The sequence below is a fragment of the Hippopotamus amphibius genome, chromosome 13 (genome assembly GCF_030028045.1).
Source record: "Hippopotamus amphibius kiboko isolate mHipAmp2 chromosome 13, mHipAmp2.hap2, whole genome shotgun sequence".
Classification (NCBI taxonomy): Eukaryota; Metazoa; Chordata; class Mammalia; order Artiodactyla; family Hippopotamidae; genus Hippopotamus; species Hippopotamus amphibius.
In genome coordinates this window covers 61,457,797-61,481,932 of record NC_080198.1, presented here as the reverse complement: position 1 = coordinate 61,481,932, position 24,136 = coordinate 61,457,797, and the positions used below count along the sequence as shown (strand labels likewise).

Below are 24,136 nucleotides of genomic sequence, written 5' to 3'. Positions count from 1 at the left end.
GGAACCTATATCCAACAGATTTAACTAAAACTCTAATTCCTGCCTTTATAGAACATCATTTTAATGAACAGTGAAACTAACTATGGCTAGAAAAAGATCTGTTGGAATTACTTGGATACAACATCAAGAAACAATACATAAAAGAAAAAAGTTGATAAATTGAGAATGTACAATGATGCAATTACTTTGGAAAACAATTTGGCAGGTTTTGTTGTTGTTTACTTTTGAAATCTTTTTATTGCAAAATGAAATACATATACAGAAAACCACACAAAACAAATGTGCCTTTTAGTGCATTACTATAAGGTAAACATGATGCCTAAGTACTAACCAGGTCAAGAAGTAGAACTTTGCCAGTCACCTTCTAAAATTCCCCCTCAACGTTCTATCCCCTCAAAAGTAGCCACGATTTTTCTTTTTATAATAATCCTTCTTTGCATTTAGTTGTGGTTTTATTATCCAATTGGGCGTATATAGAAACTATAGCTTACCAGTTTAGTAGTTTCTTAATAACCTAAACATACACCAACCATATGATTCTACCTTTCTATTCCTATCTAATTACCCAAGAGAGATGAAAGTTATGTCAATACAGTGACCTGTAAACAAATGTTCATAGCAGCTTTATTTGTAATAGCCAAAGACTGGAAACAATTCAGATAACTCATCTATCAACAGGTCAGTAGATACACAAAGTGTAGTATATTCATGCAGTGGAATAATATTCAGCAAAAAAATTAGCAGGGGGTATTGATGGAACTGTTATATATCTTGATTTTGGTGGCACTTACATAACTGTCAGAACTTGCAGAATAATTCACAGTGAGTTTTACCTTAGAAGGATCTATTCTAAACTTTTTGTGAAATTAGGTTTAAGATTTAATCTTGTATTTTAATTCTGTGTTCTTTTCTTTAGTTGTTTTAAATTATTATGAAGGCATAATTTATACTCAGTAAATTCTTCTGTGCCCCTTTATAGTCAATCCCTCTCCCTACCCCCAGCCCCTGGCAACCACTGATCTATCTTCTGTCCACATGGTTTTACCTTTTCTGGAATGTCATATAAGTTGAATCAAATGGTAGGTAATATTTTGGGTCTGACTTTTTAAATTAGGAAGTTAAAATATTTATTTTTATACCAATATTCCATGAGTACATTCTTATGGAAAAGTACAAACAATAAACATAAATCTGGTATTTTGCTTGACCACTCATACATCAAAACCAGCCCTGTTCTCAGAGTTAGCCATTGTTATCACTTGATGTATGTTCTTGATAACCTTGTATTTATGATCACTGATATAATTTAGTCTGATAATGTTCAGTGTAGATGATACTTTCACACTGCTAGTAGGAATATTAACTGATGCAGCCTTTCAGGAATCTGAAATATACATTGCAATCTGGCAATATACATTAAAAATATATACCCTCTGATCTAGGAATTCAACCTCCAGGACCTTATCAACAAAGAAAAATATCAGAGATATACACAGAGATTTCTTTATAAGAATATTCTGTACAACATTATTTATACCCCGAAAAATTACTGGAAACAAAATAAAATACCACATTATGGAATCTGTTAAATAATACAGCCATTAAAATTATGTTTAGAAAACTGTCTACTGACATGAAAAAATGTTCAAGATCATTTTCTGTGGAAAAATCAGGGTCCAAAACCATACACATAAAAGAGCTTGCCCACACCCATTAGGATGGCTACCATTAAAACAACAACAGAAAAAAACCCAGAAAACACCAAGTGTTGGTGAGGATGTAGAAAAATTGGAACTCCTGTGCACTGTTAGTGGGAATGCAAAACAGTGCAAATGCTGTGGAAAACAGCATTGTGCCCCCTCCAAAAATCAAAAACAGAACTACCGCATCACCCCGCAATTCCATATACTCAAAAGAATTAAAAGCACAACCTTGAAGAGATATTTACACACCCACATTCACAGCATCATCATTCACAACAGCCAAAAAGCAAAAGCAACCCCAGCGTCCACCAACAGATGAATGAATGAACAAACAAATAGACAAAAGCCATGGAAAATATATACAATGGAACATGACTCAGTCCCAAAAAAGAGGTAAATTCTGACATAAGACTCAAAGTGGATGAACCCAGAAGATACCACAACAGGCGAACCAAGCCCATCACAAAAAGACAGAATAACACATGCTTTCACCCATAGGAGATGCCTGAAGTAGTCAAACTCATAAAGACAGAAAGCAGAAGAGTGGCTGCCCGGAGCTGAGGGGAGGCAGCGGGAATGGAGAGTTGTTGTTTAATGGATACCGAGTTTCAGTTTTGCAAGAGAAAAAGAGTTCTGAAGATTTGGTTGCCCAGCAGTGTTGAATGTACATAACGCTACTGAGCTGTACACTTAAAAATGATTAAGATGGTAAATTTTATATTTTGTGTATTTTACCACAATTAAAACTTTTAATTAAAATAAATTTTAAAAGCTTACCTACAATGAAGCCAATCAGAGAACTTCCATACCCTCAAAAAGCATTCTTAAATAGGACAGTAAAGCATCACAAGGAATATCTTTGACATAAAAGCAGTCAAGACAAATGAAAAAGGGTAGGTCTGACTTCTTCCACTTAGCATAATGCATTTGAGATTCATTCATGTCATTGTCTGTATCAGTAGTTCAGTCCTTATTATTACTGATAGTATTCCATTGTATGAAGGTATCCATTCCCCAGTTGAGGGTTATTTAGATTATTTCCAGTTTTCAGTTTTCCTTAGGTTTTGTTTTGTGTTTTTTTTTTAATTATAAAAGTAATGCTTGCATATTGGGTAAAAAAATGCAAGCATGGCTATTAAAAACAGATGTTCTCCCTCCTCATCCTTCTCCCCCAGTTCCATCCGCAGTTATAACTGCTCTTACAGTTTGGAATGTATTCTTCCAGACCCTTTTCTATACACATATGTAGCCCCATACAAAACATGCATATGTGTATACATACGTGTATATCATTGGGGGTGCTACTTTTTTTTCTTTTTTTTTGGCCATGCTGCATGACTTGCAGAATCTTAGTTCCCTGACAAGCGATGGAACCTGGGCCCAAGGCAGTGAAAGCACAGAGTCCTAACCACTGAACTGTCAGGGAATTCCCTGGGGGTGCTATTTTTAACAAAACTGAGATCATAGTGAATATTTTGTTCTACAGCTTGCATTCTTTGCTGAACAATGTATTCTAAAACCTTTCGTGCTTGATGATATAGATCAACCTTACTTTTTTAAACAAATGTATGATATTCTGTGCTGTGAACATAACATAACCTATTTCCTTAACCATTTTCCATTGTTGAAATTTATCTCCAGTTTTTGCATATTACAAATTCTACTCTTAACTTTTTATACAAAAGTCGATTCTCTTGTTCAAGTATTTCTGTAGATTTCTAAAAGAGGAATTACTCAAAGGGTATGTATATTTAATTTTCTTTTTACATACTACTCAGTTGCTGCCTAATAAGTGATACCAATTTGTACTTTCAAAAATAGTATATGGTAATATTGGATATTTTAGGTGACATCTAGTAGAAGCATTTTGTCTTGATAGAGTTCTTTCAGTCCCTCTAGGGGTAACAAATCTTATGTTCTGCTCAGATGTCTCTAATCAACAGTATCTTATAAGAATCAAAAATAAGATTGTTCTCAGTCAAAAATAAGTATATAGGCACCTTATGTCTCACCCTAATAGCCTGGTATATTTATAAAGAAGGCACTATGAAAAGCTCAGTTCCTACAAGGACCTACTGCTCAGGAAACTATGTTCAATGTCTTGTAATAACCTATAAAGGAAAAGAATCTGAAAAAGAATATGTGTTTGTGTGTGTGTAACTGAATCATCTTGCTGTACAACTGAAACACTGTAAATCAACTATACTTCCATAATAAATAAATACATTCATACATACATATGAAAAAAGAAAAGTTCAGTTACTAAAGAATGTAATTTTCATTTTAACTGTTATAGCTTAACTAGGATTTTTTAAAATCATAAATATATATATATATGTACACACACACATATATATAAATTTATATATATATATAAATCCACTGTGGTTTTTCCCTCAGTCTGAGGATTATTATGACATGAGACGGCTATATACAATTTTGGGGTCTTCTCTATTTTACAAGGTAAGTTGAAATTTGAAATTTTTATAAATGTCATACTGCTATATGAACAGACCTAGAGTAAATTTTCTCAAACTCTTACACATATGAAAAATACATTTATCTCTTTTTCTCTGAATGTAGATAACTGTAAAATTTAGATCTTAAAATAAGACTTGTACCTACATATTTACAAATACAATAAATATTTCTGGTTTCGTTACATTTTAAAGCATTTACAAATGTGTAAGAGAGAAACAGTAGTCAAAAACCAAGTGTATTTGAGAGGAGAGCAATACTGCTTTGTTGATTTCCTTTCGCAGTCATGTGCTTTTTTCCCTTAACTTCAGAAAGTAACTGTGCATCTTTTTAGTAAATTTTCTAACATTAAGTAGTTGACTTCCATGTAAAGCAAGTTAAACATCAAATGAATTCAAGTATTTTAATTTTTTAAAAAGATTTTAAGCACAATATAAAACATATCTAAAAAAGAATCAGACAATACAGAACTATAAACAGTGAAAAGTAAGTCTCTCCCCACCTCGACTCCTGCTTCTCCACTTTTCATTTTCAGAATTCAGTTCTTTTGTAATGTTGCCAAATTCTCAGGCGAATGCTACTTAGAGGTGATCTTGTTTTATGTTAAAGTCTACCTGTTATAGACTTAAGTTACCATAAATCCTTGATGTCTAGTTGAAAAAAACATTTAGTTTTACTATGTCTTCATTTATTCCATTTGAAACTGGAATATTTTAAGCCAACTGAAGAAATACCTGTAAAACTCTTAGAAGTAAATTATAGGATTATTGTTTTATGTCACTAGTTGACTTTTATTCTCTGTGGTTAAATTCAAGGGTTATTTGATATGCAGTCATTTGCCTAAGGATGATCTTATTGACATTGCTGTATACTGTCGCCACTATTGCCTGCTGCCTTTAGCAGCAAAACAGAGAATTGGTCAGTTGGTAATATGGAGAGAAGTATTTCCTCGACATCACCTCCAACCTTCTACAGACTCAAACACTGAAGTCTTTCAGGAACCTGAAGGGAGATATTTTTTGCTCATTGTTGGCTTGGTAAGTTTACCTTAGTTTCTTTCTTGGGATTTTTTTTTTTTAAGCATATCAAATACTAGTATTCAAAAAGATGTTATTGGCCCTTATTTCTTTTCTTTTGTATCCATTTAGTACTTGTAGAGAAACAGTAATGAAACTCAAGATAAGATTTTAGCAGATTCTTAAGATCTTTTGTTCCCATTTCTATAAAAACAGAGGTTTTATCTTCTAGTTTGTTTTGGGAAATAGAGACATGAAAAGAATATAGAATCAGAAACAATAAATATGTGATTGTAAATGAAAGGACTACCAGTTATTGAGGCTCTTTGAAAGCTACCTTAGGGAATTCCATGTGCCAAAAGTGGCAGTTGATGCTATATCAGGATAAGGCAATGTGAGATTTATTTTCAAGGGTGATCAGGAAGCATTGAGGATAACTAAGAAGGGGAGGGAAGATTTCTTAATAATCATCCCATGACTATGCCACATGCCCATATCTGTTTAGTATTCATAAATTTATACATACATGTTACATACAAATATTTTCATGTAGCTAAACCTATATTAATTTTTTTTCTTATAGAGACATTATATGTTGTGTGTACTATTAGAAGCTGGAGGCTGTGCATCCAAAGCTGTTGGGAATCCTGGACCAGACTGTATATATGTGGATCAGGTCAAAACCACTCTTCACCAGCTGGAAGGGATAGATTCCCGCATAAATGAACGGCTAGCCTCTTCTCCAACCCCCTGTTTGTCCTGTGCTGACTGGTTCCTTGCTGGATCACATGAAAAATTAGATAATTTAACAACCTCACCTATCCTCAGTAGGCTACAAGGTACTTCCAAAGGAGCAACCTCTCCAACATGCAGAAGAACTCTTTTCGGTGACTATTCCCTAAAGACACGTAAGCCCAGTCCATCCAGGAGTGGAGGATCTGACAATGGCTGTGAAGGCGGGGAAGGTGTTGGCCTGAGCCCCCACACTACAGAATCTCAGGGTTCTGGTGGTTCAGAAGAGAGTGGGGCCTTGCTTAAGGTGTGTGTTCATTCAAGTGTGTACATTCTGGAAGCTAAGCTGTCTCTCCAGTCCCTATTTATAATTGCAAGAGAATTTCTAATGGCAGATACTTCTTCATTTGTATTAGTGGTGGTTTTAGTCACTGTTGGCAAACCAATGATTTAGGACCAAACAGAGAAAAAAATATCAAGTAATAAAACATTAGCCCCGTGACAGCTAGGACATCTGCTTGACAGTAGTTACAAGTAGGGAAACTCTTTAATCCACTTTCCATGTTCAACTCTTTCTTTTCTATTCACAGTGATAACAGAAAGCATCCTACTTGTGGGGCGTTTGGTGGCTGATCTAATTAAATAGCCAAGAAAATGTTCAGCAGAAACAACAGGAGAATCAGAAACTTTTAAAAAATTATATGTATATATATAAATAAAAATAATTATATAGATTTGATCTCCTAATTCCAAACAATAGAGCACTCTTGGAGCCCTAAGTTGGAGTGTTTAGGAAGTATTCACGTTGGTGGTATTCGTTATCCAAGTCTGTGAAATTGGTAGGAAATATAGTCTAGGAGGATTTGGGTAGACTTAAAGAGCCATGAACAAATCCTAAAAGAAATTGAATTAATCTCTGAGATTCAGCCATTTAACAGATATTGATGGCACATCAATGTGCCAAGGGCTGCGCTACACAAAGGAGATAAAAAGATGAGTAAGATGCAGCTCTTGCCTTTGAGGAGTGCAGAGTCTAGAAGGGAGACAAGTATCTATACATGTAAATTGTAACAAAATTTGGTAATGGCTCCATTATGGCTCTGTCAGGAGGACAAGTCATGTCCTCCCATGACATGGCCCTGGGATCACTGTTAGCATAGGACAAGGCAAGAGGTACAATCTAGCATCGAAAATATGTAAAAGAAACGTTGCAAAATAGTAAGTAGTTCTCTTAGAAGGATTTTTAGTTTTACGTCATTTCTCTTGTTTGATTCCATGCTTAGATATAAACGAATCTACTTAATAATACTTTTTAGGTCACTAAAAAGAAGCCTGCTCTTCCAAATCCATTTCATTTGGGGAACCTGAAAAAGGACCTTTCAGAAAAAGAATTGGAAATATATAACACAGCGAAGTAAGAAACTCCCTTGTTTTGTTCTTTTTCACTTAACTCAGTGTCTTTGAGGAAATGTTACAATGAAAAAGTGCTATCCTAAAACATATAGTTTTATTCAGTGGATGTAATTATGATATCTCTTACACATGAAAGGTTATGGCTATGCTATTTCTCTAATATTTTTCATTATATATATAGGAAACAAGAAATAAAAAAACATACAAAGTAATACTTCAAAATGTGAAAGTTCCCATTTATGTCCCTTCCACAAGTAACCTCCCTTTTGTGTGTCTAATTTTTAAAGGTGAGTTTACTATTTTTAGACTCTGATGGATGCTGTAGTTTTGCAGATACTCCTGAGCCCCAGGGAGTCATTCCCAGTGCTTGAGAGTCATGGCTGCCAATGGCTCATACGTAGCTGAGGCCCTCCCCAGGCCTTGTCCTACTCAGAAGTTTATTGACTCTGTCAAGGTTACAACCTCTCCCTAGGAGTAGCCCACATCTGATGACTAATAGATAAGTGAGTACAAAGGCTTGGCCCCTACTTAAGTTCAAGACAGCTCTGATAGGCCGTCCAAGCTTCAGAGTTCCTGGCAGTATCTGCTGAGACCTGTCTCAACTGCAGCACAGTTCAACTTCTCCCGCTGCTCCATCTGGCTGCCTTCACACTTGCCCCGACAGGTATTGTTCCCGAGAGCCCTCGTAATAAACTTCCTCCCTGCATATCTCTTAGTCTGGGGCCAGAGAACTGAGCCTATGACACCCTCTTTAAAAAACAGGTAAAACCTCTAATTTGCAGTAAGTAGGGAATTCTGATGTAAAAGGAACTGACTGAGAAGAGCATGTTTAAACAACTTAAACTGTCTGTAGTTATTAGGATATGAAATATTACATATTCACTTCTTGTTGTGCAACTATTATGTGGTGACAAGCAGGTCTTCCTTCCTGAGCTTTGTATGGTATTTAATTATGATGTCATGCATGGTATCAATTTCTGTAACAAATTCAATTGCAGACTTTTTTTTTTTGGCCATACTGTGCAGCTTGCAGGATCTTAGTTCCCTAACCAGGGATTGAACCTGCGCCCTCAGCAGTGAAAGCACAAGAGTCCTAACCACTGGACCACCAAGGAATCCCCTCAATTGCACACTTTTATTTGAACAAGTAGACATGTACAAGTAGAATTCACATTAAAAAAAAGAAGTTCAGAGCTACCACCTTCTTAATCATTGAAACATTTTATAATATGTTCAATATAATAAGTTCAAATATATGTCTCACAGAGTTGTCAGGAAAGGCCATTTTCCTGAAGCCAGGGCAAAGGCAAGGTAACTTGTTTACGTACAATAATGCATTGGAAATCTAATGTGCTAAGATTTGGAATTTAATGCCTTCCAATATGATGTTTAATATGTTAGTAGTTAAAAATGTTTTTTCAAGAAAGAAATCTAAAACCTTTGGTGGAAGCCTGAAATACCTTCCCCAAACCCTAGTCTTCCATTTAACAAAAACTACTGCTCTGAGTTTTAATTACTTCCATATCTTATTTTTAAAATACGTATGTGCGTTATTTGGGCTTTATCTCTAGTAAAAGGAAACTCTTTCCGAGTTTATAACTTAACATAAGTTTATATTATGTTTAATTATACATTATAATATGTATTATATGTTATGTTATCATAATATATGTTTAACATAAATTTATAATTATGTTAAATTAAGCATAAATTAATATGTGGTGTAAATCCTAGGCTCTCCTATTTAAAAGGATGCTACAGATGCATATTTATTCTCTTTATTGACACGGAAAGATCTTCAAACAATGTGGTTAATTTTAAAAGTGTGATATAAACCAGTGTGTAATATATTATCCTAATTTGTATTTGTTTTTGTAAAATAAAATATATAACATACTAAAAGTAATAACTCACAGAAAACATTCCATTCAGTAACCAAGTCCCATCCATTCTGCATAGATCCAACCCCTAATGATCCTACCCTAGTTTAAGCTCCTATTCTCTCACCTGGTTGTACTGCAGCGAGCTCCCAAGCCCAGCCTACCCCGAATCCATTCTCTGCTGTAGGAGTGACCTTCCTGAAGAACTAATCTGGTTTAATCTGCAGTTTTTTAAACAAATATTTTTCTTTCCATTGAGTAATTGCTTGTTTGATGATTTTTAAACTTTTCTTTTATACACTTAGTTAATATACACCGAGTTCATTTGTGGTTTTTAAGCCCTAGGTCTGCTCATTGTGTTGTGGGATTGTTTTCAGAGAAAATTAAAGAAATTAACACAAATGTTAATTCTAAACTTCTAAATCTTATTAATAGCTCTTTTTAAAAGAGTCATTTCTGTTCTGTACTTTTTCTTGAATTTGAAGACCTCAGGATTACAATGTATGTTTTAAATTATTTTCCTTTTTGAATAATTATAATTTTTTAATTTTATTTTTTACTCGATCGAAAAAATATCAGCCACCAGTTGTTAATGAGCCAACCACCCTATGGAAAAGTATGAGAAAAATTTGTAGATGATCTCCTTCCCTGCCTATCCCTGGTCTCTAATGAGAACCAAGACCATTAGTTAGTGATAAAAAATTATTCTGATCTTGCTGCCTAATTAACAGTTTAACAGGAATTTGATTAGCATGGGTGGCTGAGGCAGTGTTTAGGCTAAGAGCTGACATATGCCTTTGCTTTGCCTCTGTGCAATGGCTGGAAGAAAAATCAACAAAATGAATTGTTTTAACAGACATTAGAATGAGAATGGGGAAGATTGAGTGAGATGCGGATGGGAAATTGCTGTCCATATATTTAAAGACTGCCAGGGCTTCCCTGGTGGCACAATGGTTAAGAATCCGCCTACCAGTGTAGGGGACACGGATTTAATCCCTGGTTCGGGAAGATCCCACATACTGCGGAGCAACTAAGCCCCTGTGCCACAACTACTGAGCCTGCGCTCTAGAGCCCATGAGCCACAACTGTTGAGCCTGTGTGCCACAACTGCTGAAGACCATGCGCCTAGAGCCTGTGCTCTGCAACAAGAGATGCTACCACCATGAGAAGTCTGCGTAGAAGAGTGGCCCTGGCTAGCCTCAACTAGAGAAAGCCCACATGCAGGACGAAGACCCAATGTGGCCAATAAATAAATAAGTAAATAAATAAATAAATAAAATGAAAGGAAAAAAAAAAGAATGCCAATAAGGAAAAAGCAAGGTGTAGTGGAGTAGGCCTCAGAGTCAGCTAAGCTCTGACACTTAGCTATGTGACATCAAACAGGTTAATGCAAGTCCTCTGAACATTGATTTTCTCAAGGTTGAAATGGGGATAGTAATGTCTAATATCTTACAGGGTCGTCATGAGAAATAAGTCTAAGGTATCTTAAAGCACCTGCCCTGGCACATAGAGGACATTCAGTATATGATAACTATTGCCATTATTTCATTGTTGCTGTTGTTGTTGTTCTTTAGCTCTTCTTACTGCTGGTAGAAATAAGCAGTGTTTATGGGTTCTGCTGGCCTGTCTGAGATCTCAATAGGGGAAGAAAGGATGGAGATGAAGAATGGAGAAGTGAAAATAGTAAGAGAACATAGAAGAGAAGGAAGACTAATGATGAGAAGTAGTAGAATACTTTTAGTAATTGCCGTGGTATTCTAGAACATTAACACAGCTTTGCAGTTGGTAATAATTTATTTTTCTTCAGGGTCATCAGTGTGACTCTCGTGGTAAGAGACTTTAACGCTACTAACTGAAAAGCTTAGTTTGTTGGAAGGCGTTTTTATATGTGATCCACCCGAGACTGATACCTTGTTTATGGCTTGTGGCTATCTGGGCCAGCTACCAGTTGGGTTATTCGTTACCAACCATGGAAAAAGAGAGGTTTAGCCAGTTTGGGTTGTTTAGCAAAAGGATGATTAAGTTACTTGCAGGCGAATTTATTTATCCTTCCATAACATGTAGTATTTGCCTCCATTAAGGGAATTGAAAACAACCCTAGCCTGTATTTCAGATAAGGAGGAAAGGGACTTCAATGTTTGGCCTAGTTTCCCTTCCCTTGTTACATTCCTAATATTCTATTGTAGTTAAAAGCTTATTAGATGTCTACAACATTCAAAATGAAGCAGCATTTTTAAGTGTACTTCTAATGTCTGTTTTCTTTTTTTTTTTTCCTTTTCGAGATTGACATCTGGTCCTGAGAACACACTTTTCCACTATGTCGCCTTAGAAACAGTGCAGGGGATCTTTATTACTCCTACCCACGAAGAGGTGGCACAGCTCAGCGGCTCTATCCACCCTCAGCTGATAAAGAATTTCCATCAGTGTTGTCTCTCCATTCGCGCAGTTTTTCAGCAGACATTAGTAGAAGAGGTAGGACACTGCTATAAATACAGTTTTCTGCCAATTTTATTTCCAGATCTCTAACTAGTCTCCCTAAAACTCTTTAACCAATATGTCCAGCAATGGCCGTTTTCATTTGTTTTTTTAACAGTCATTTCATCTAACTTGAATGTCAAAGGATTATACTCACTGTGTTTAACTTTAAAACTGTTTCATAATTCTGAGTTTGATGTCTCAGATTACTACTTTAGGAAATGGGGGACCTGTGTTTTTCTATAGCAAAGTAGAATATAGTAGTTTATAATGTAAACTTGCCTCCCATATTTGACTCAGCCATTACTTGGACAGTTATCTCTACCATTTAGTAACTGACAATTCTTTAAGTATTCAACCAACAGGGTAAGGTATTTTGGAACATAATGGAATAAATTACAGCAGTAGGCACAATACTGTTATAATGTTTTAGCCCCCACTTGGTTGGTTGATTGGTTGGTTGGTTGCATGTTTCTCAATCCAGGGTGAAGTTTCATTTAATATTGTACCTCTGGATAAGTAGTAATGGTTGTAGGGACTTCCTAGATGGCACAGTGGTAAGGAATCCACCTGCCAATGCAGGGGACACGGGTTTGAGCCCTGCCCTGGGAAGATTCCACATGCCACGGAGCAACTAAGGCCGTGCGCCACAACTATTGAGCCTGTGCTTTAGAGCCCGTGAGCCACAACTACTGAGCCCATGTGCCGCAACTATTGACGCCCACGCGCCGAGGGCCCGTGCTCCACAACAAGAGAAGCCACTACAATGAGGAGCCTGTACACCACAATGAAGAGTAGTCCCCACTCGCAGCAACTAGAGAAAGCCCATGTGCATCAACGAAGACCCAACACAGCCAATAAATAAATTAAATTAAAAAAAAAAGTAGTAATGGTTGTATACAAATAAAATGTCAATTCGTTTTAATAGCAGGGAAAGATAATTGTTGATTTCTTGAAAAGGATAAACATACAGAAGTGTATTTGTGACTGGCCAAACATCATACTGCCAAAAAAAAAAAAACCTCCCTGAAGAATGATTGTAATGTACATAGCAATATGTGTACCAAGGATGCTAAATTTGTAAAGAACTTGGGTTTAAAGGTGGAAGAACACTGAGCTGGAAATAAGGAATCCTGAACTGAGCCTCAACTCTTCCTATTTTCTCAGCTAGAAAGTGAGTGAGCTGAACTATATCATCTCTTACGACTCATTCAGCAGTAAAATTCTTTGTCTTATAGGATTTCTTCTTTGAGCTATCAGAAATTGGTATTCAACAAAATGTTATGTTTGACCATATATCTCTATGTGCTTTGCGTTCTTAGGCTCCTCCTTTCCTGTTTAACATACTGCTAGATTCTATAAAGTTTATTTCATTAACTTATTCAGTAATATTTAGTAATATAAATTAGCCTTCCCCATATTATTTAAATATTGAGGTACCTACGATACACCAGATACTACTCAAGATGCTGGGAATACAGCAGTGAACAAAACAAAATCTCTTTCCTCATGAAGCCTATATTCTAACAGGGGAGGCTAATGAAATAGCAAGCAGTGTCATGTATCAGGTAGAATAAGTTTCAAGATGAGTAATAAAGCAGAGTAAGGATGAGAGGTGAGGGTTACTATTTTGAAAGATCCCTCTGATCGTGTCAAGTAATATTTGAGCAGAGACCTGAATGAAGTGAGGGAGCAAGCCATGTGGCAAATGTGGAAGCAGAGCTTCCAGACAGAAGGAACAGCAAGTACGAAGCCACAGAGGTAGGGTGCCTGAGAGAGCGCTGGAGCAGGCTGAGTGGGGAGGAGAGTGGTAGGAGTTGAGATGGCAAAGGTAGCGGGGTCAGGTCATGCATGGCCCAATAGATTAAGGACTTTGGGCTTTGCTTGGAAGAAGATGGGAGGTTCTTGGGCAGGTCTGAGCAGAGCAGAGACACGATCCTTAGTTTTGAAAGGATCACTCGTGCTACTGTGAACCAGCAGAGGGTGGAGGCAGGGACCAGTTAGGAGCTATGGAAATTCTCAAAGCAAGAAATGTCAGTGGATTCTGGATCTTTTTTTTTTTTTAAGATAATTTGTTTATTTATTTGTTTATTTATTTTTGGCTGTGTTGGGTCTTCGTTGCTGTGCACGGGCTTTCTCTAGTTGTGGAGAGCTGGGGCTACTCTTCGTTGCGGAGCACAGGCTTATCGTTGTGGTGCACAGGCTTATCATTGTGGTGGCTTCTCTTGTTGCGGAGCACAGGCTGTAGGCATGTAGCCTTCAGTAGTTGTGGCTCATGGTCTTAATAGTTGTGGCACACAGGCTCTAGAGCACAGGCTCAGTAGTTATGGTGCATGGGCTTAGTTGGTCCACAGCATGTGGGATCTTCCCAGACCAGGGATGGAGCCTGTGTCCCCTGCATTGGCAGGCAGGTTCTTAACCACTGCGCCACCAGGGAAGCCCTGGATTCTGGATCTTGAATACATTTTGGAGGATGAGCCAAAAGGATTAGCTGATGTCTTAAATAAGTATTTTGAGAGAGAGAAGTATCAAGGGTCACTCCACTGTTTTAGCCTGAGCCTTACAAAAAGTCCTTATATTCCAAATGAGTCACTGGTTTTCTAATGATTTAATCAGTGGAAAATCTAGAGTATGCTTCAGAGGAAGAGACAATACTGCTTTAAGTATATGTGCTTTAAGTATATTACAAAATCATCAATTCATTTAGTAACTCATTAGTAATCTGTTCGTTAAGCACCTACTTTGTACTAAGCACAGCTGCTTTCAAAGAATACAAAAATGAATAGCATATATTGTCTGCCCTGGAAAAAAGATTCTAATGTACTGGGGAAAACAAACCTATCAACTGCTGATATAATATAGTGTAAATACTAATAAGGTAGGGCTGTGAAGACAGTGCTCCCTTGGAGAGTTGAGAGACTTTATCCATGCAGTCTCTTTTAGGAGATGATATTTAAAGTAAGTATGAGGAAGAGTAGAAATTTTCCTGCAGGTAAAGAGAAGAATGTCATTGTAGGCACTTAAAGTATTAGGATCAACCAATTCAAATCTATATACAAAAACATTTTAAAGTAACACAATTAATACCAGTTAATATTAATAATACCTATTAATTTACAGAAGAAGAAAGCACTAAGTGGTGGAGATCATTTAGGTTCTACAAATTCAGTGTCTTCTCTTAACCCTGTGAAAGAACATGGTGTATTGTTTGAATGCTCACCTGAAAACTGGACTGATCAGAGAAAAACACCACCAGTTATGGCTTACTGGGTAGTAGGGTAAGTGGAAAAAAGTATTTAAAGTGTTACAAAAGTCAAATTAAAGTGGTAAAGAAGATAAACATTTTAAGATATAAGCCTGTAATTATTAACCTAACTCTAATATTTTAATGTTTTTTAGAATTTTATTTTATTTACTAAATAACTCCTTTAGATTCTTCCCAAGTCTTTTTCTATTAAAAAAAAAAAAAAACTTATTCAGTTATCTTACAAAATTGTATTAGTAATACAATAAAAGGTAATGAGTCCACATTCTTACTGCTATTTCCTTCCCTCTGTTCCTACTTCTTTTCTTCCCTCTCTGCTCCTTTCTTTCCCTCTTCCCTTCCCTTCTCCTTCCCCTACCCCCAAGACCTTGCCCTGCCTGGCCCCTGCCTTCCTCTCTGTTTCCACCTCCTGGCACTCTCTTTCTCTGTCCACGGTGCACAGCCACATTGGCACCAGTTGAATCCTGTTCCTCCTGTTCCTTCTGTGTGGGGTGTTCTGCTTTTTAACTTTGCATGTCTGGCTCCTGGATATTCAGACCAGTACTAACGTGTCATCTCCTTAGAGAGACAAGCCATGATCTCTTTCCCACATTAAAGTTATTCTCAATTCTATCACCCCTTTATTCTTAATTTTCTTCTTTGCTTATGATCTTTCTCCCCCTCACTAGAATGTCAGCTTTGTGAGATCAGGAATTGTATCTGTCTTGTCTACCACTGACACCTGCAGCACCGGACCCACAGTCACTTGTTAAATATATAAGGATTTAGTGAATGGAGCTGTGCTTGGCAAAATGTGGTGGTAGGTAGGTGGATTGGCAAATGCGAAGATAAAGACACAGTCATTGCATCTGATGCTCTCACATCTAGCAGAAGAAATATGAAACATGCTTAAATATCTGTGTACGTATTTGTGGGTACTCCATTCTATGGAGATAGATAGGTAGATAGATAGACAGACAGACAGACAGACAGACAGATAGATAGTAGATAGATAAGGGACAGAGAGAGAGCGCACGCAAGCGAGCTGTCTATGTATATTAAATCAGGTAATATAACCAAACACTGGGAATTCTGAGAAAGGGGGAAAATATCTAAGCTGAGACTACAAAAAAAAAGCTTAGAGGTTTCACTTGATGTGCTTTAGAAAATGAATTGGATTTGGATAGAGCATTCTAGGAAGAGGATGGGATGAATAAAGACCCAGACAGGGGGAATCATAAGGCATGGCAGTGAGTAGACTGGTTTGCTAGGATGGTAGAGGAATGGCACATGCAGAGATGAAGTGAAAGATCAAGCTGGAAAGCTAAGTTAGGACCACTGCAGAGAGCCTTCAATTCCTGACCAATGAATTGAATTTTGAGGGAAATATTGAGCCACTAATGGTTCTTTGAGTTGGGGTAGAGACTTGGTGGAGGAAGGAGCACAGAGTTAGGTAAGACTAATGTTACTGGACTCCTACCATGTAGTACTAGGCTGTATGACAAAACGCTTTACAAATGTTATCCAAAGCCTGTGGTGGTCCACGGGATTTAGAGTCATCTGAGTCACTTATTAAAACCAGAGATGCCTGCACCCCACCCCAGACCTACTGAACCAGAATCTATGGAAATGGGACTCTGTATGCTTAGTAAGTAAGCTCACTTGTGATGCTGATGTGTAACCAGCCAAGCTTGAGAGCATGAGCGTGATCAAAACTCAGTGTAATGTGGTCAGAGCTGTGCTCTTGGAAGATCTGGCTGGGAGCAGCAAATGAAATGGTGTGGATGCAAGAGAGAACAGAAGTGAGAAGACCAGTTAGGCACACATGCAGCTGTACAGTGGAGCCTTAACTACATTGACAATTGTAATTGAAAAAATCAATAGTTGTTGAATTATGATGATGCTAATCTATGTAGAATAGAGGAATGTAAGGAAGTCAAGCAAAATTACACCTGATGTGAATGGTTTGATTTGTATACATTAGTGTGGTTTAAATAGACTAAAATTTTAACTCTTTGAGAAAATCAAAGTTTCAGTCTTAATCCCAATTCAGTGTCTAATAACCATGATACTTAGAATGATGCTACACCATTGGCTGTATTGTTATAATAATGACTAATATTTTAAAACTGAGGGATATAATCACACATATTGATAAAATAGGCTTTTTTACACTCTGGAAAAATAAACAAAATTGACCTAAGGCGTATATTATTTATTTTATAATAGATCTAGCTGCATTTCCCCCTACTGTAGATTTAGATTAGTGGTTTTGAATTTACTACTTATTCTTTCAAAAACAAAAATATTAAGTAAAATAAATTGAAGAGTTGCAGTTTTTTTCCTCTGTGTTTTGTTTTTGAAATTTCTGAGTGTGTTCTTTCCCTCTACAGGAGGCTCTTTCTTCATCCCAAACTTCAAGAGCTTTACGTCTGTTTTCATGACTCAGTCACAGAAATTGCCATTGAAATGGCTTTTAAATTGTTCTTCGGATTAACCTTGTAGCTGTATTTTCTTGATGTACAGCAACACTGTGCACAGACCATCAAGTAGTGTTAGAACTGCTTAAACCCATTCACAAAGAGATAAGGTTTCACTTCTTTTCACTGTTCACTACTGAACACGAGGTTGTTGAAGACTGAGATGATATGCTGCTGGATTTGATGCACTAAATCTTATTGTCAGACTTTTGAAGAAGATACTTGATCAAAATATGAAGAAGGGATTGTTAACTTATTTCCATTTTGGTATATAACATTAATTTATTTACTAGTTTGAAATCATGTGATGTGTTTTATATAAAATTAATATAGGAATGTTTATCTTGGAAAAGTACCCAATTCATTGTGTATTTTTCTCAAGACTAATATTGATACCTGGCGAAGCAATCATGAAATTCGGAGGAGGTGACCAGGTTCTGTAACTAATTAGTGCTGTGACCATCAACAAGTTTTTGTACCTCTGTGAGCTCAGAGTTTTCATGTACAAATGAAATGATTGCTTTGAGGTGTCTAAAGACCCTCTTAAGTAAAATGTGCAATTTTTTTCCTCTTGGCTATTGTTCGGTACCTAAATTTGTAATGTCCAAGTACTGATTTCAGATACTTTAGTTTAGGTATTTTAGTAGGTACCTCACAGTGGGGGAAGAGAGGAGTGAAAATTAAACTTCTTTTTTTATTTATTTGATTTACTTTACTCTTTCGGGTCAATTGTATTTTGACTAGGATGTGTTATTCTTAACTATTTGTCCATAAACTTTCATTGTTTTTCTCTTTGTTGAAATATATTCAGGTATACACACACATTTTATACAAGTTCATGAGTATTAGGAAAGCTGTATGTAAGTCTTTTTTTTAAAACCTAATCACGTTGAAAACACTGAAAAAATTGACTAAAGAAATTCTGTGGCGACTTCTTTTGTTCAATACGAATTTTTGCCTTACAAATATGGATCATTATGTATTGGGTTTTCCCAAAGCGGGGCACTTTAATGAACAATAGTTTACTCAACTTTGAGTAGAGAAAGAAAAGTACTAGGGTGAGAATTTTCTTTGGCTGTCAGAATTTGGTGGTTTGAAAGGAAGGAAGAGCATGACAATTCTTAAATGACATTTACCCAGTGGATTCCACTGAAGTTCAGCTGTCCCCAAGACTTTATAATACTGGATTCTTTCTTCTTCAGGACTTAGGAAGGCAAATTATGCTGACACATCGAAAGCCAGTCTCTGCCTTTCCCCTACCTCAAACGTGAGACCTCCAGCTTAGTCAGAATTAACTGCAAAACATAGTGGATGCACCATTGAAACATCTTGTCTTGTAAGAAACACTATTATCCTTCTGTCATGAGTGTAAGAGACTTTCACCCAGGCGTTGAAGATGCAAACAACTATACTTGTCCCGTTAGTGACTTGTGGGCTTTAGTTTTGGCATTCAAAACAAGGCAAGAAACTTTGGTTCTTGAAATGCAGAAAATGGCTTGCAATATCCTCCCCCTTAAGATTATAATATTGGTCAAATGGTAGATAGACTCTTTACTATTGTCTTAGGACTGCTTGTCTGCATGTATAGGTATTGAGGTATTGTTTAAAAGTATTTAGTAAATGTCTTAAATGTCTTGATATGTCCCCCCAAACACCATGAGCTATTTTTAATACTGAGAATTATTCATAAATGCAGCTATTGATCACCTCAGATTTTCAAACAGACTGAACTAAGACTTGAGATTTTACCATCAGGAACTTTTTCTGTTTCATTTAATGAAATTTTGGTGTGTTGAACTGCTTTCCTGATATCAGAGAATCATGAGACCACTATTTAATAACTAAAATAAAAAGACAAAGCAGACTACTGATCTTAATAAAAGTCATTTGCAGTATTGTAGATGTGCTCTGTAATGAACAGGTGGCAGAGACGTTGCATTTTTAAGAAATAAAACCAAACATTATCTTGGCTTTTATCTCTAAATGGATATCAAAATACAAGGTGAGTCAAAAATTATCCGCACTCTGGCTGTAGAATTTAATTAACTTTTAGAAAAGACAAATACATCATTTTTTGACATAATCTTGCTTTTCAATACACTTTGCTCATCTGTCAACAAGCTTTCATATTCCCTCATTAAAAAATGTTTTAGGCTGAGCTGTGAGCCACAAATGCACTGCTGTCTTCACTTCTTCATCAGAGGTGAATCTTCATCCTCCTAGGGCTGCTTTCAGGGGACCAAAGAGGTGAAAGTCTGATGGAGCAAGATCAGGACTATAGAGAGGATGCTTTAACACCTCAAAACGAAGTTTTTGCAGAGTGTCGACAGTGTGGGCAGAAGTGTGTGGACATGCACTGTCATGCAAGATCACAAAGTCCTCTGCGTTTAACCCAAAGTTTAGGCTTAAGCACAAACTTTTCGAAACCTATGTCTGTCATGGATTATTTCATAGGCAGAGCCATGGCTGATTTGCAAATGATTTGCCACATAATCCACTGTCATTCGTCTATTTGACAGAATCATTTCACGTGTACGCTCAATGTTGTCATCAGCCGTGGACATGGACGGGCATCCGGCTCCTTGACGGCTAACACTTGTGTGACCTTCCTTGAACTTCTCTCTCCATTCATACACACTTCCTTGTGACAAAATACTTTCTCCATACTGTGCACAAAGTCTTCGATAAATAACGGCACCAGGTACACCCTCACACCACAAAAAATGAATTGCTGCACACAATGCTCTCTTTTTGTGCAAATCACAAGTGGGGCATCCATTTTTGCTTGCACTGTAGTTACAAATGAACTGATGTAACACGTTCACACCTGCACAACAGTGACTGGGGAGACAGCAGCCTTGATCGGAAAGTGCTGATAAGACAGTGCAGCCAACAGAAGTTTGTTTTTTTTTTAACTATTTATTGGCTGTGTTGGGTCTTCGTTGCTGCACACGGGCTTTCTCTAGTTGCTGGGAGCGGGGGCTACTCTTCATTGTGGTGTGCGGGCTCCTCATTGTAGTGGCTTCTCTTGTTGTGGAGCACGGGCTCTAGGCGTGTGGGCTTCATTAGTTGCGGTACACGGGCTCAATAGTTGTGGCTCACGGGCTGTAGAGCACAGGCTCAATAGTTGTGGTGCACAGGCTTATTTGCTCCACAGCATGTGGGATCTTCCCAGAGCAGGGCTCGAACCCATGTCCCCTGCATTGGCAGGTGGATTCTTAACCACTGTGCCACCTAGGAAGTCCCAGAAGTTTTAATATATCTGGAGTGCAGATAATTTTTGACTCATTCTTGTAAGCATTGTAAGTAAACTTAGCTGCCCATTTTTCCATATATGTTCAGATCCACATCTGAAAGTAGATCAGTCTCATTGGACTAAGTGCCTGTCTGCCACTTTATTAAATAGAGACAGAGAATGCTTTAGCAGATTACCGAAACATTCTTAAGTTGGATTTTATTAGCATCCTACAAATGTTCTTTTTCACCAAAGACTGTAATGCAAAAGACTATATAACCAGCATTAAAAAAAAAAAGTGCTATCTTACAACCATTATATATTTTTTAGCCCTGCAAAGTTACATTTTAGATTCTTTCACTTTCTTTATCTCCCTTTAGTTTCTTTTTGTCAGGTTAGAGAAGAGAATGTTTCTTATTTGTGCCAAGGGGCCCTTGATGGTGATGCATACTGGCAAGATAGTAAATTTGCAGTGCCTGCTTGCTTTTTTATATTTCTAATACAAATGGGAAAAGCTATGAAACCAATTTACTGGATTTGCCCACTTTGAACATTCTTGAAAATAATATTGTGAATAATTATTTGTTATCTGTGTGATTTCCTTCTAGATAGTGCCTGGCACATGTTATGTGCTATAAAAGTGTTAGCTGCTGCTACTACTACTACTACTACACCATTTATTATTATTATTATTATTATTAAATATCCATTGGTTGAAAACCATGGAGTCAGCTAAATCATACCTTCTACTGTATAAAATGTTGGAAAGCTAAGAAAAAGTATTCAACACTAAACACTTTTAAAACAATGACATACTTTGGATATTTTAAAATATATTAAATGTTACTAAAACTTTAATCTCTATACAAAACTGTGTGGAAATAATTTAATTTTGTACTTCTGTATTCTATATACTTGAAGCTATTTTTACACTATATTGATAGTTTTTAATAAAGATGGTTTAGAGGTTTGTTTACAGTTTTATTGCCTTTTTGTCCATTCGTCCAATGTTTATTACATTTCTACTCTGTACCAAGCACCGTTTTGGATGCCAGGTATACAGCAGTGAACAAAACAGCTAAAATTCATATCCTTATACCGCTTGTGTTCTAGTGGGAGAGGTAGACCACAAATAAGACAAATAAGTAAAATATGTTAACAAAAGCTAAGAGAGAAAAAAAAAAGTGAAGCGAGAAAATGGGATATGACGTGTGGGAGACAGGGTGGCCAGGGAAAGTGTTGCTGAGGTGACCCCAGATCTGAAGTGAGGAAACCAACCAAGCTGATTTCTAAGGAAAGAAGAGTGAACAGTGCAAAGGCCTTGAGATGCTATACTTTTAATATCAACATATAAATCACCAGAACTTTTTTCATCCCCTAAATCGGTAAATAAAATGCAGTGCAGCAAATTAAACATTTTCAACTTAATCTTGAAAAGAGCTGATTCAGAGCTCTTAATAGGGTTAAAAAAAAACTACACTTCTAAGTACTTTCACTTTTGCTGTCTTCCAACAAAGAATACATGTCAAAAGTAAGCTTGAGGATATCATAAAGGAATGTGCTATAAACACTGTCAACTATGGGGTCAAATGTCAGGAAGGGGGGAAAGGGAGGCAAGAAAGCAAGGGAGAGAAAACTGCCTTGGGGAGCAGCAGAAGACTTGCTTTTTTGTCCCTCCAAGATACTTATGTTTCTGGTGACCAGAAAAGGTACTTTTGACCTCTCTTGACACCTTAAAGAGACAGTCTTGCTTGGAGTGTGATTCAGGCAATTCACCCTTTAAATTTCTCCTTAAGTGCTTCAAATTACAAGAGAATTAAATGTTTCATTTTTCAGATTTTTGCAGATACAATGCCCATCATTTCTTGAATTTGCAATGGATTTCACAAAGGATTTTGAAGTCGATGCGATGAGAAGACTTTAAATTTTTAAAGCCAGTTATAATGATTAATGCGATTGTTTCAGAAAGATTAATCTGGCCTCAGCATATAATACGTAAAGAGACTCAGGCTGAAAAACCAGTTGAGTCAAATAAGTGCTATGGAAAAGGAAAGGAAGGTAGCACCAAACATGGTAGCAGTAGGACTTGCCAACTAGCTCTATGTGAGGTAATCAAAATATTAACAAAATTCCTGCTCTGGAATCCCTCTGGCCTAAATATTTGGTTTTTTATTAGTGACAAGTACTATTAAAAGTGTTATGACACACTTAAGATAATAAAGAAAAAAAAGTAACCTAAAGTTAAAAAAAGCCAGTGGCTCATCTCACATTACTTTATAGATGTGTTTCAAGATTGCAAGTCCTACACAGTAAGAGGTAAGATGGAATATTCCTTTATTAGAAACCATCAAACAAGTTGTAAAGAGGAATCAGGAATATATTCTTTTATTATAATGCTAAGATATTATTTGCCTCTTTCATTCTCTCATTTATCATACAGTGGAGTTTTACAGTGGGTACATATTGTGTGCTATCACGGCAAATGGAGCGCAAAAGCAGCAATGTAAAAATCTGGCTGTCTTTTATTAAGCCAGACATTTTAAAAGACTTTCAAAAATATAAAACTTTCAAAAAATATTCTCACCACAGTTTTTTTCGTTTGTAAAACAGTTATTTTGTGGGGGCTTCCCCAGTGGCACAGTGGTTAAGAATCCGCCTGCCAATGCAGGGGACACGGATCGGAGCCCTGGTCCGGGGCATCCCACATGCCACAGTGCTGCTAAGCCCATGCACCACAAGTACCGAGCCTGTATTCTACAGCCCCCAAGTCAGAACTATTGAAGCCCACGCACGCACGCGCCTGCACACACGCCTAGAGCCCATCCTCCACAAGAGAAGCCATGGCAACAAAAGCCACCGCACCCCAGCGAAGAGTAGCACACGCTCTTGGCAACTACAGAAAGCTCGCATGAAGCAAGGAAGAGCCAACACAGCCAATAAATTTTAAAAAAAGAAAAAAGAAAAAATTTTTTATTTTAAAATGTTACTTATGTAGGGGTTTATTGTTATTTTAAATGAGTTGATTTTTTAAATTTTCTGTTTCAATTTCTGAAATGGTTACTATCAATATATAACACAAAAACAGAAGCTTCTTTGTGGTCTTCAATGTTAAGAGTGAAAAGGACCCTAAAATCAAAGTTTGTGAACTGCTATTCTAGAACAGGTCATTGATTCTCAACCCTGCACATTAGAATTACCTGGGGAATTCAAATTCAAATACAGACACCAGGGCTCACTTCCGGATATCCTGATTTAACAGGACCTAAACCCAAGCATTAATTAGACAAAACAAAACACTCCCCCCACCCCCATCACCCCCCCCCCACCTTTGAGTGTGCAGTCTGGGTTGAGCACCACTGTTTTAGATAGAATTACCAATTTAAATAAAATACAGAAAAAAGAGGAACATGAAAAATTACGTAATTGGGGTGCAGTCCATAAAATCAAACGGTGAGACAGTAACTAGAAACGAACCCTGCT

The 24,136-nt window shown here is 36.9% G+C and overlaps 1 protein-coding gene across 2 annotated transcripts in view; it reads left to right on the top strand.

Annotated features, from left to right (window-relative positions):
- The window catches only part of INTU (inturned planar cell polarity protein), an 83,863-nt gene extending 62,333 nt beyond the window's left edge, over nt 1-21,530 (top strand). Inside the window, exons 10-16 of one of the 2 annotated variants that reach the window (XM_057706144.1) lie at nt 4,104-4,166; nt 4,997-5,218; nt 5,781-6,236; nt 7,246-7,343; nt 11,505-11,694; nt 14,818-14,975; nt 17,335-21,530. In XM_057706144.1, the coding sequence (XP_057562127.1) occupies nt 4,104-4,166; nt 4,997-5,218; nt 5,781-6,236; nt 7,246-7,343; nt 11,505-11,694; nt 14,818-14,975; nt 17,335-17,446 (1,299 nt within the window). In that variant the 3' untranslated portion in view covers nt 17,447-21,530. Of the gene's footprint in view, nt 1-4,103; nt 4,167-4,996; nt 5,219-5,780; nt 6,237-7,245; nt 7,344-11,504; nt 11,695-14,817; nt 14,976-17,334 lie in introns of those variants that run through there. The other variant, XM_057706145.1, reaches the window with a different exon arrangement.
- The last annotated feature ends 2,606 nt before the right edge of the window (nt 21,531-24,136 follow it).